The 12,903-nt window shown below is 37.2% G+C and overlaps 1 protein-coding gene across 1 annotated transcript; it reads left to right on the plus strand.

Annotated features, from left to right (window-relative positions):
• The first annotated feature begins 611 nt into the window (after positions 1 to 611).
• Positions 612 to 10,441, plus strand: ufm1 (ubiquitin-fold modifier 1). The gene is made up of 6 exons (XM_020650100.3): positions 612 to 780; positions 881 to 937; positions 3,921 to 3,978; positions 6,034 to 6,073; positions 7,700 to 7,732; positions 9,967 to 10,441. Coding segments are annotated over exons 1-6 (264 nt in total). The 5' UTR covers positions 612 to 778; the 3' UTR covers positions 10,041 to 10,441.
• Positions 10,442 to 12,903: the final 2,462 nt, after the last annotated feature.

Here is a 12,903-nt window from a genome sequence, read left to right on the forward strand (position 1 = left end):
AATTAAAAAAAAAGAAATGATTTATTGAGATGAACAATTATAAAAGCTGTACATCTGTACTGTAAGGGAGCTGATATCTCATATGATTTATAAGTGAGAGATTTGTTGTGCTACCCAAAGAAATAAACATTCAGTAATGTTATATGCCTGATTGCAGCGCAAACAAACTTTAGCATATTTCCAACTGGACTCTGACACTAGGAGGAAAAAATATATATTTTGTGGGGTGATAGAATATGCTAAGTACACTTATTTCCTTTATTTTCCTTTGTGTAAAAAAAAAAAAAACTGTTGGACACTTTTTGACTCAAGACATGAATCATGCAATTGACAAAGCCCTGCTAAAACATCCAAAAAGCTTTCTTTTTCTTCAGCAAATTATCAATAAAAACAACGTTTCTCTATGAGGAAGCTGGTTTAGGCTTCTTAAAGTGTTTAACAGAGGACAGCAATCTACTTTCCTCCTGTCGAATATGTGCCAAAGAAATTGTCAGTGCGCTTTTTGTTGTCATTTACGGCTAACGCTTAGTCACCTGACTTGAACGCCTGTCAATTATTAGCAACAAATCATACACGTAATTTATTACCATAACACACTATTCTGGTGAAATCAATCTGAATCCTGAAAAAATACTGAGAAAAACCCTGTAAAAACAGCAAATTTCCACACATAAGCGTGTTTGTAAAACAGTGCCGGAAGGATGACGTGTATGTAGGGGTCCTTCGGACTTCCGTGTGTGTATAAACAGACTGCAAAGGGAGTTAGCTCGCACTAAAGATGTAAGTTCCTCTTATTTTAGAGTAATTCTACCTGAATGTGTTTCATATTATTTAGTGTTCAGTATGGTTCTAATAACAGTCATGTCATTCTCTTGGTTAGGTCTAAAGTAACGTTTAAAATCACCCTGACGTCGGACCCCAAGCTGCCATACAAAGTGTGAGTACTTTATTCAGTTTTATTCACAACAGTTCAGTTCAGCTTCCACGTTTAATGAATGTACCCACGTAGATTTTGTTTTTCGATGCATGCGTGGATTGCCTTGTTGTTATATTTAAACAGAGTCATTTTAAATGTGGTCATTGAGAGAACATCTGTCAGCTGTGATTGACGGGCTGACACTGAATACACATGTGGACAACTTTGTGTTCAAGCCTACCAAAGTAATCTAAACTTAGTGTGAGTCTATTAGGTTTGAAATGGATGTGTGACAGAGTGATCTTAGCAGGCGTCATGATTTAAAATGATGTCACTTAAAGCGTCTGCTAAGTGAATTGTAACATTGCAACTTTCTCATTTAGCTTCTCTCTCTCTCTCTCTCTCTCTCTCTGAATGACAACATTGAGCTGTGAGAAGAAAATAAACATTAAAACTGTGCTCAAATCTCCTTAAACAGGGCAGAGATGACAGGCAGCAGAAGCAGTAACATGATATATTTTAAAATAAAAAGGCTAAATGTAAATGTAAACCTTGTACTTTTACTTTACCTAATTGTTTTTTTTGGGTTTTTTTTTTTACACTATTGCTTTGACGCTCATTTGACAAGGCAGGCTAGACAAGTAGGGGAAAACACAGACAGAAAGTAAACTTTGTCTGTTTACAGGAGCCATTATACGTGGCCGTGCTACTGTTTGTACAGCGCTTTCCATGTCTGCAGTGTTTTGTCACATTCAAGCACATGCATGTTTTCAGACTTGTGGAGCTCCTCTCAATAATAATTTGTGAATGAGAAGTAGAGTGAAGTACAATAGATAGAATATGTTTTCTGTGCATTAATCTTTAAAAAAAAAAAGTCCAGAATTTTCATTTAGATATTGCAATGATTCTTCAAATTAAAGTTGAACTGCTTGTCAAAGGGTCACTGTTGGATGTGCATATTGGATGTGAAATGACATTTTGAGTTGCAAATAATTTGAGTGATGTTGAAATCTGGATAACAATGACACGTAATAATCAAACTACAAATGTATACATGTTTTTGGGACCTGGTTCTTGGCTTTATTATTTTTTAAATTGCTGTACCTCATGTATCTCATTAGTGATGCACCGGTGCATAGGTTCAACATCGGTATCGGCTGATATTGGCCCTGCTGACAGACCTCGACACATGAGTGTATAATATGGCACGAATCAATGTCAGCAGCTGATGTTTATTTGTTGTGCCAAGTCAATTTAATGCTAGCATCTAGTACACCTAACTACTGATTCAGAGAAGAGCTTTTTTTATTGGGCAGATGAAGTCTCCTCTTTGACAAACTGACTTGTTTTCATTGTCAAACATGAGATGAATCCTGTACTTAAAGCAGCTGACATTTCCATCTGATATACAAAAACTGTAAAGAAGCAATCTTCTATTTTTATTGAGATGTGGCTTTTAAAAAAAATAAAAATAAGTTGAATCGATGTTTTCTGCTGTCGAAGGACTTTAAATTAAAAGCTTTTTCTGCAAGCAAAAAATCCTGACCCAGACTTTGAATTAAAATGTTTTTTTAAACAAAGGTACTTTAGAGGAGTATGATTTATTTAAGCCTTTTTTTTAAACACATACTGTCAATTACAGCAGTAGGCTAATTGAGAATACAATATTAAATATGATAATACCCTATAGATGCTAATGTTTGAGGGTTTACATGTTATCAAGCCTTTTAAAGTTTGGTTAAGCAATTCTGGAGAAATATATCTCGGAATTTTAAATTCACCAACCAGACGTAACACCCTTTACTGTTCTGTTCCTCCAAAAGCTCTGCCCCCACAATTCATTGCCACAGTGAATGAAAACAGAAAAGATGTGGAGTTGCAGGCGGATGTTGCAGAACACAAAACACCACCTGTTGTTATGTGGCTGCACACTGAGACACTTTTTGTTGTCCATTTACAGAGTCAAGGCTGTTTATAAAACAATGTTTGTATTTTTAATCACACAAGCATATCAAGCAGTTAACAGACTAATAATGAAATATTGATGTTGATTAAACCACCACTGCATACCTCACCTTTAATGTCAACCTTGGTCCTTTGAATGTTGTGTTGAATACAGTGCTGGAATTGGTTACAGCAGATCTACGAGGTAGCTTAAACAAATGTGGAAAAGAACGTCAAACTTCCAACACTAAATATCCATCCATTCATGTTTTGTGTGCCTTTTTACAACAGCTATATTTTAGGCTGTGTAATACAGAGTCAAATGTCCTAACACACCTTCACTCTGAATTTTGATTTGAGAAATTGCAGTTACATGTCTCTAAAAAAAAAAACAAAGTCCATGTAATAATTAAAGCCCTAAAGTGTTGTCAGAGAGCAGGCTCTCCCACGGGGTCAGACAAGGCCTCGCTGCAGCTGTTAATATTTTAGCATGAACAGAGGCGATAATAAAGATAGTTAATGAGGCATCATATGAATCCTGACAGAGGAGCTCACCATCAATCCATTTCTCTCATTTCTATAATCACCAGTCACTTAAGAAAGTTTGATGATCTTTATTATCAGAAAGTTTCTTTTTCATTATGAAAGTTTACTTTGTACCCTCTAGCTCCTCACCCTTTGAGGGTTTGGTGTTGGTTGGTTTCTGTTTGGTAAAATTGGTAGGGGGTTATTGACAGGAAGTCGGTTACTTATGGTCCCATATCCTTAGAATTGACTCTGACAAAAGTAATGTTACACTCGATTGACTTCTAGAAGGACATTTAGCTTCTGTTCTCTTTAAAGCAACAGTACATGGCCAGCTACTGAGCGGCTAAGTGTGATTGACTCTTTCTGCCCCATTCAATTGACCCAGGTAGCTGTCGATCAACCCTCAGGTCAACAGGTTCAAATATGATATTTTAGCACGTTGCATTGTTGCTTTAAAAGCGTCTTGTTTTTTCACGTAGGGGGTGATGTAACTTTCGATCTAATGGGAGGATTTTGAACTGTTTTCTTGCAGACTAAGTGTCCCTGAGAGCACGCCTTTCACAGCAGTGTTGAAGTTTGCAGCTGAGGAGGTAAGCTTACTGATTGTGCTTTAAAATATAAACATTTAGCCATCAACATGCTACTTTCACAATGAGACTAAAGATTTATCTCTTCATAGTTGGATTATTGGGAGGAAAAATCAATGTAATATTAAATACAAATAAGAAACCCATGGAAATGTAAACTGATGTGTCATATTTTCTGTGCAGGAGCCATGTAGAACGTGTCATTTAAATATCTTACATTCCTCAGTATATACATTAACATTTATTTGAAAACAAGTAAAATTGATCCATTCAGAGTTTGTTAACATGTTAATGTCAGAAAGTGAAAATCACTTGTTTACAATACAAATTATTTCTCCCAAAAAATCTTGTGTCCATTGGGCTGTGGTCTTACAAGTTTACAAATCCATAGTAGTCGTATAAATTACTCTGAAATAAATAAATGTTTCCCACATGCACATTTTCACTGAACTCAGGGTTCAGTTTACGAACATGTGCACTTCAGTTACCATGGTGACGCTTCACTCACATCAGCTAGCCTTTCCGAAATCGCCAACAAAGAGAATACTAAAATGAGAATATAGACTCATACAGTTTGAATGTACTTCCAACAACTGACTGGAAAACTCCAGACGCAAAAAAAAACTGATGGCAATCAACATTTATAATAAGACTGATGGTTCGTCATAGTTACTCTTCCTTTGGAATTTAAGGCCTTATTTAAAGTTTGAGCTTTTGAAATAACCTTCACTTCGTTTATTTTTACAAGCAAATTTATTCGCAACAAAATAGATATTTGGCTTCACTTATGTCCAGCTTGCATGTCCTCCATATTTTGATTACAGTCTGTGCAAAAAAAAAAATCTATTCAACGGAGTTTCAAATGAAAATTAGCATGCTGGCAAACACTGGCACATTTACAGACTTGTTATTAACCTCTGAGGTCCTTTATAATTAAATAGGCAGTTAAGACTTTATATTAACCCTAAGGGATGCATGCACAGGCCACACACATCTAACACCTAACCTTTTACCCAAAACCTCTCCAGTACTGTAACTTCATTGTGTTCTATTTTATGTACGTGTGATGACGGGGTGCTAATTTACCTTTATTATAAACCAGTTTGTGTGTAGAGCTAAATGTGTCACATCTGACTGGATGCACACAGTAAGGCTTTCTGCTTCAGCAGTGACAGCTTGACCATCAATATTCAGTCTGTATTTTGTACAGTGCTCACATGCCAGAGTGCTTTGTTGAACGAAGTCTGTCCTTTTTTACCTGTAATTATCAGAGGTCTATTTTTGGCACTTGTTTTCAGGGATTTTTATATCTATGATGAGTTGAAAGAGAAATTACAAGATTTAAAACAAAATGTACTGATTTGATGGTCCTGGGATCTTGACAGTAATCCTTTTAGATACTAGATTTTCTCAGCCAGTTTTATGCCACATGAAACAAAACATTAATTCCCGATCTAGACGGTTTCACATGCTGCTTGTGCTACCTGGCAGTAGTTGGTAGAGCAGCCCTTTGCTAACCTTATCTTCCCGGCAACAGACTCTTCCCTGCACCCTTCACTGCAAGTCTCACCAGCCCACATCCTCTTTGGTGCTAACCTAAAGTAGGGACTGTATTGCAACCATGCCGAGAGATTATCTTCCAGATATTCAATCGTTGCTATCTACCCCTCAAGCTTTTTCTTGACTGTTTGTATGAGTGTGTGTGTTTGTGTGTAAATACCTGGAGGTCTGACTAAAGACAAAAATCAATGAACGACGTTTTCTTTCTGCATTTTTCACGCATGTCTCTAAAGAGATGCAGCTCTTATTTTGAAAATGTCACACAGCAAGCTGTATGAAGCTCACTACGCTGACTCAATGGATGTAACTTTATTTCTTGAGGATGTATTCAAACTGTGACGTCACGCTGGGGGGGGAACTTGACTGCGTCATGTCTCTGGATATTAAAGCAAAGAACTTCAGTGCTGCTCAAAGCTCTGAAATTAAGCTTGTTGTTGTTTAAATTCACAAAAGGGGTTCGAGTGTGATCATTTTCCTGTGCTTTGTTTTCTTTCACAGTTCAAAGTGCCGTCAGCAACCAGTGCAATTATAACAAATGGTGAGTTGTTATACCGAAGATTTAATTTAAGTTAATTTCAGCAAAAGGCTCAAAGTGCATACATGGCTTGTTCCCTTGATTGATTGTTGACAAGAAGCACTTTACTGTAGAAGGAGAGTCTCATTCTTTTTTTAATGACATGGCTGTTTTAAGTACTTACTTTATGAAGGATACACAGCTAACTGTTGCCTTGACTCCGTTCTAACAGTAGACTCCACATTTCTATTTGTTTAGCAGAAGAAATACATTTTAAATCAAAACATAATTTCCAAATCAATATTTAGTTTCAAATGATTGATTACCTAAGAAAGAAGCTGTGTGATAAGCGGGATAATGTAAAGTGAGCAGGTTGCTCATCCAGTCAGGGTCACATTCCACCACAACAATCTGCTCACTATAAATTATCCCGCTCACACAATCTGTGCACTGGACTGAAGCGTTTGGGGAATCTGCAGAGTTTCACAGTCTCAACAAGAAGATCTGAATGACGAGAAATTCGTCACAGTCAAGTCGACTAAAAAAAAGCGACTTGTATTTTTTTTCTATATTGTCATCTTCACTCTGCATGTTTCAACCTTCATTACAACTTAAAGTTAATTAGATTTATGCAACATTTAAACTCTGCCTAAACAAAAGGTAAACTGCCAAAATCAAATAAAAAAATTTGAGATTGATATTTAATCAATAAACAAATAATCCATAGATGTGTTTAAAGTAAAAGATTTTCTCTCTGTTTACTACTCATTCTGCTGAAGAGGCATTAAGTCATCTGTATTGATCTGTGTCGGCTCCCTGCAGGAAATGCAACAACACTAATACCACTTATCTCTGGCCAAGTATTACACTACATATTGACCCATTATTGAGTCGACATTTTTTTTTCACATTACAGACAGAAGCTGGCTAATTTGCGCCTACAAGCAGCAGAAATGGTCCTTACAGATTTAAGAGATGGAGGTTAAGAAATGACATCTGTTTGACATATACTGCTAAAAGTAATATTAAGGTTTAATCAGGCTAAATTTGCTCAGCTTGAGATGACTGGCAAAACATTTGCCTATATGTCAAGAACCTCACTGAGCTACCGAGCATATCTGCATTTGTAAAATCATTATCTATAGTCAGCTGGGTGGAACGTGACAGAGAATTTGTCACCAAAGTCAGAGTCATGAAAGGAACACATGGTCTGTAAATGTTGCCTTGTTAGTTTTCAACCGTTCTACTGTGCAGCAGCGCACAGTCCTGGAGCTCCACACCGACAGTGTGAGGAAGTTAATAGGAGACGTTCAGCAGCAGCATGCCTGATGTTTTTCCCACATGCGCTGCTACGTAGTGATAAGAAGTGACATTTCAGGGGGCCAGTGGGAAAGTATTGGGCATTCTGTTGCTGAATAACACCAGAATGAGATTTGGGTTTTTGAAATGACTGATTTGACCAACATGTTGAATATGACTTTGGTTTTTACCGGTTCATGATCAAAAGCTAGCTTCTGCTGAGTCACACTCTAATGTTTGTTCTGGATAAACTGATGATACTGCAGATTTTCTGTTGTCTTTCTGTGCCTCTCATTTACATGACAAGTTTTTCTATTCACATTATGTTTTTCTTCTACGGTGGTCTTTCAGACGGAATAGGAATCAACCCTGCCCAGACAGCAGGTGAGTTATGATGTTGTTTTTGGAGCTAATGCCTTCGTTTAGCTTTGACAAGCTTATTTTTCCACTCACTCTCAAACAGATACACAAACAAACACACACACACACACAGAAATAAACACTTTGGGTGTTTTTGAATCCCCTCTCTAAATGTTGCTAGGTCTTATTTTCCTTTCACTCATGTGAATGAAGGTTCATGGAAGCATTATCCACCCCAGGGCCTACTTTAAGCTCTTAACAACTTCTCAGTTTGCTTTCATCAAAGCGTTAATAGCTGAGGGCAGGACTCCAATAAACCATGTTTCATCATGTGTTTTGATAATACTGGTGGCATGTGGTTAATAGTTTAAACGGTGAATTGGATAAGGCCCACAGGCAGTGACTTCCGTTTGGTGGCTCTATAAAGACACAAGCTGTAATATCAAGCGGTGTACTCGAGGGAGTGTAACAAATCGATTTGGGATCAAGAAGTTCCAGCTAATCTAATCAGGATTACTGTATCTGCTTTGGGGTTTTAGAAAAGCAGGCCAGATGTAGCAAACAGGGACATATAAATAAACGGTCAATGACAGAAACATCTCTGTGTTTGCATTTAAGTTAATGATGCTAACTTATACATACACACAGATGCAATAACCCTAAGAGGCAATATGTAATGTTGAATTCAAATAAAAAGGTGACCTTTGACTGGAGACGCACCAAGCTGTGCAGTCTGAACTCAACTTGACTTTAGATTAGCACATTATCGAGGAGCCCTGGTGAATCCTTTTTGTCTGTCAGCCTCCTTGATTTCCCCCTTAGGTCCTTACTTAATGCGTAGCCCACCTCTTCTCACGTAAGTCATCATTCTTCACAAAGATAGGTTACACATGAGTGATTTGTCTGCATAGAGTAGAGATAAGGTAATGCTCGCTTTGACTCAAGGCATGATGGGTATTTTCTTTTGCTACGAAAGCAACAAATTGTGGGCATTCATAACGGCTTTTTATCTGCAACAAAAAAACATCCATGCTGTGTGCTTCCAAGAATAGCCTCATTTCAGACACCTCTGTCAGATTGCCGCTTTCACCGACTGGAGCCACTCTTCCTCGTGTTCACATGATTGAGCAACACACTGGGAAAATTGATCCCTCTTATTCTTTGTATCATACGTTTCCTGCTATAAACTATACAGTGCACTTCCACTGATCAGTGTTTACATAATGCAGTTTAGTTGATTATCAAAATAACCAATCTATATATGTGAATGCTTCACTTAATTTCATTTCATTTAATGTATTGAATTAGGACAGGCACACTGAATCAGTGGCTGCCATAAAAAAGCTTTCTTACAGGAGTGTAGTCGAGATAGTTATTTGGCTAAAACCAAAGTAAGTGCAACATTTTGTTATGTTGTTAAAGCATTAAAAAAAGAAGAAAGGGAAAATCATTATAACCCCCAGAAGAGATTTGTATTTATTGTTTTATTAAAACTATGTTATACTTACAAAATAATGTTAATGAGATGAGGGAAATAAAAGGTGAGGAGGAAACATGACACTAGAAATAAAAAATAATGGACCACAAATGAAAAAAATTGAATTGAAATTGACCTTTTTCCAATGAGAAATATTTTACAATAGACAATTTTAAAATACTTCACTGTTTTATGTCATTGGGTGATAATTTATCCCCCCACACACACACACACAGTTTTCTCTACCAGTATGCACTCCCGCCTCTTGTGGTGAGAATGACAATTTAAACATTAGTCACTAAAAAGCTAGAAAGATAATCCTGACAGCTTTTTTTACCATGAAAAAATAGTTTCCCCATGTGTTTAACAGTTTAAAAACAGACATGAATCATCCTCGCAAAAATATATGATTGTACTTGTTCTGAATTCATAAACATCTAACTACTAATCACATAGATTCAGTTATCTGTGTTACTACACGCCTTGCATCACTGTAAACAAAGTTTATTACTAGAGCCTCGTTTTCCTGTTTCTTTTGAAGGTGTATACTAATCAGATAAAGTTTAACTTAATTAAAGACGTTTTCCGTCATCACTATTTTTATTTGAGCAACTCATCTCATCTGGGAGTTGGAAACTGAGCCGTCTGAGATTACACGACCAGTTTCTCTCCCAGCTGGTGAGTTGCCACATTTTGGGCTTTATTGACAGTGAAACCCTTTTATTAGGGATCGCAGGCTATAAACTGTGAGCTTATCTTGGTGTTCTTTGCTGTGTTGCAGGGAACGTGTTTCTAAAACACGGCTCAGAGCTTCGCATCATTCCAAGAGACAGAGTGGGAGGACAAGGAGACTGATGCTGCTTTTTACTCGTTGACAGCATAATGACTCAACCGACAGAATCATATAATACTTGAGACCCAGGAAACACCTCGGCGTGTGTCATATTTATTTTTCTTGCCCACAACAGACAGTGACTCACATGAGAGTTTATATATTTAAACTTAATGAGGACATGCACTCACACTTGCATGGTCCCTGCTTCTTCATTCTCAATCTTTTTTTATTTCCTCAGTCAGTGTCGTTGGATCTAAAGATGAGAGTGACATCAGAAGATCCCCACGGTGCTGATTAATTAATATCCTCAAACACAGAAAGGCATGCTGGGAAAATGTTAGCAAAGATTAACAAACAAATGATTCAGTTAAAGCTTTTGTATCATTGTAAATGAAAATAAACCATTAGTATGTCAAACAAACATTTAGTTTTTTTTGCAGTGTTTGTCTTTTTCCTTATTCACAGAAATAACCTGGCAACCCTTTTCAAATGGTGTGGGTTAGACGTGACTCTCTGAATGTGTGTTTACATCAGATTTGTCTTTATTTTAAAACATTTTCCTTTCAAACGAGAATACATTTGCATCATGAATCTGGACTCAACTTGTTTGGAGCTCCTTCCATCATTGTCAGGAACATTTTAAAGATACATACTTTAAATTGATTTTAAGGAAATGTGATTTATTTTGAAATCTGTCAAACTGCAGACACGTGGATCTTCGCTGCCCTCTGTCAGGTGACACTCGCACACCAGTTTTTACTGAACCAAGTTCCCCTACTCTCTAAAGTATATTCACACAGTAGATATAGAAAATCCAACATTAATCATTAGAATCATATTGATATGTATTGCTGACTTCATTAGGAGAAGGTGATAACAAGGCTGTTATCCTTAAAGCATTGATTTAAATACAAAGGCTGCAGCATGTTTGACAATGACAAACACTGCTTTTCAGCTTTCAATTCAATTAAATGTTTGATTGTAGTCTTCTGCCTTGTGTTCCTCTTCTTGAAATTTAAAAAGTCACTAGATTTAAAAAAAAAAAAAAAAGCCTTCAGATTAAGTCTCCCCATTATTGTCTTCCAAAACAAAAACAAAATCATGACTCATAGCTCAACCAGTAGTTTGTCCTGAAATGTGCTTCATCGTTGTCTGACTGATTAATGAGGGAAAGCAGTTTATTATCCCCTCCACATTAATCAGTTTCACCAGAGAAGGGCGGAATCATTTGTTTCTGAATTTCTCCACACTTGAGAAACTAAAAAAAGAAGCACACTTGGCAAAGGCTGGAGAGAGAAATGATGTGTGCATGCTGTAATACACAGCAGAGAGCACACTGTGTCCTATCCATTAGGATGCAGAATCAAGACGGAGGAGAGGAGAGCGGGAGTGCTGTCACAAATGGATTTTCTCATTTGTTCTAATCAAAGCCACTGCTGGGCACATCGAGCAGAAATTACTAATGAAATAGGAAAAAGACTACAGAGTGCAGGAGATGCAGCTTGTTGTGGGTTTAAAAGGGTGGCATGACACATTCAATGTACCTGGTTAAAAAAATAACAATTTACATTTTTAAGGACTTCAAATGTTTTCCATTTTAATTCAAGTGGTACAGAGCAGACCAGTATAAATACGCAACCTTTTAAAATGCTGACTCAGCTCTGGAAACATTGATGCATTCATTAAAAAGTTTTTTTTTTTTTTCTTTTTTAAATCTGCAAATTTTGCGCTCTTTAAGCATGAAATTAAAACGTGACACTTAGGCAAAACCGTCTTGTAGTCTAATCTTCTTAACCGACGAGGCAGAAAGATGCTCCATCGTCATATTTCATGATGAGCTCTGAAGTCCCTACACAATAAGTATCTGAGGACCTTGCTGCATAAATAAACCTGTGGCTCAGTCCTGATTTCTACCTGCTCCCAAGAGGAGGAATGTCTTCTGATCCGCATCCTGCCGCACAATTCCAAGCCTCAGCAATCAGTCATCACACTGCAAAAGTGTCCTTCTCTAACAAAGGATTTAAAAAAAAAGAAAAAAAAAGACTGTGTTGGCTCTGGTTGTTTCAATCATTGTCTGGCAATCCGCTTAGTTGACATGAGACAGGGCAAATGTAAAGTAAGGTAAGGTGGGAAAGTGTTTGCTGCTGTGGGTTGAGTGAGATTTATTTAAGGTTTATATGGGTTGTAGTAAACAGAGCTTTGGAGGCTCTGTTTACTACTGCCCTTAAAAAAGGTCTACAATATATTTGACTGCACAATATGACACCAGTTTGTCCTCAGAGTCTGCAGTGGGCAGGGTACACCCCTGCTATGACCCCTTTCCCTTTTACCTGATGTTAGTACGAATTTTCATGAAATTCATTCATCTTGGTAACTTCGTGAAATGTATTATTCAAATCTACCTACCACTTGTTAACACTCCTACCTTAAGGTGTCTGAAGCTGTAACATTATATGGGTGAAGCACCGAAGTAGAAGCAGATCTATATATGGAGAGGAGCCAACTATATGTTGTCAGCAAACTGTTTGCTAGACAGAGAGTCTAAATATGATACATACACAAATCAGTGTCATGTCATCTTCATTGTTTATGGTGATGCACCCAAATAGAAAGGAATTTGTGGGTTGCACCTTTTTAACAGAATATAAGCAGCACTGTGAACACTGTTACTTTGTCAGCACTTTGTCAGTCAAGTGATTTGTAAGCATGCTTGTTTGATGAAGTTGTCTGACCTCGGCCGATTAAATGGTGTTATAATCTCCAGTCTGTTTCACGATTTCTTCATTGGATTTATACAAACAGAAACAACCCCCACCTAACACCTGAGTAAATGAGACACATGAAAATGCATACTATAGCTGCAAAACAATGCAAGTACTATAC

The sequence above is a fragment of the Labrus bergylta genome, chromosome 14, assembly GCF_963930695.1.
Source record: "Labrus bergylta chromosome 14, fLabBer1.1, whole genome shotgun sequence".
NCBI classification, from domain to species: domain Eukaryota; kingdom Metazoa; phylum Chordata; class Actinopteri; order Labriformes; family Labridae; genus Labrus; species Labrus bergylta.

What these genes read in the sequence shown, in the direction of transcription:
- ufm1 (XM_020650100.3), top strand. An exon ending in CAGTGCAATTATAACAAATG is followed by an intron (nt 6,074 to 7,699) that starts GTGAGTTGTTAT and finishes GTGGTCTTTCAG; the next exon opens with ACGGAATAGGAATCAACCCT. An exon ending in CAACCCTGCCCAGACAGCAG is followed by an intron (nt 7,733 to 9,966) that starts GTGAGTTATGAT and finishes GCTGTGTTGCAG; the next exon opens with GGAACGTGTTTCTAAAACAC.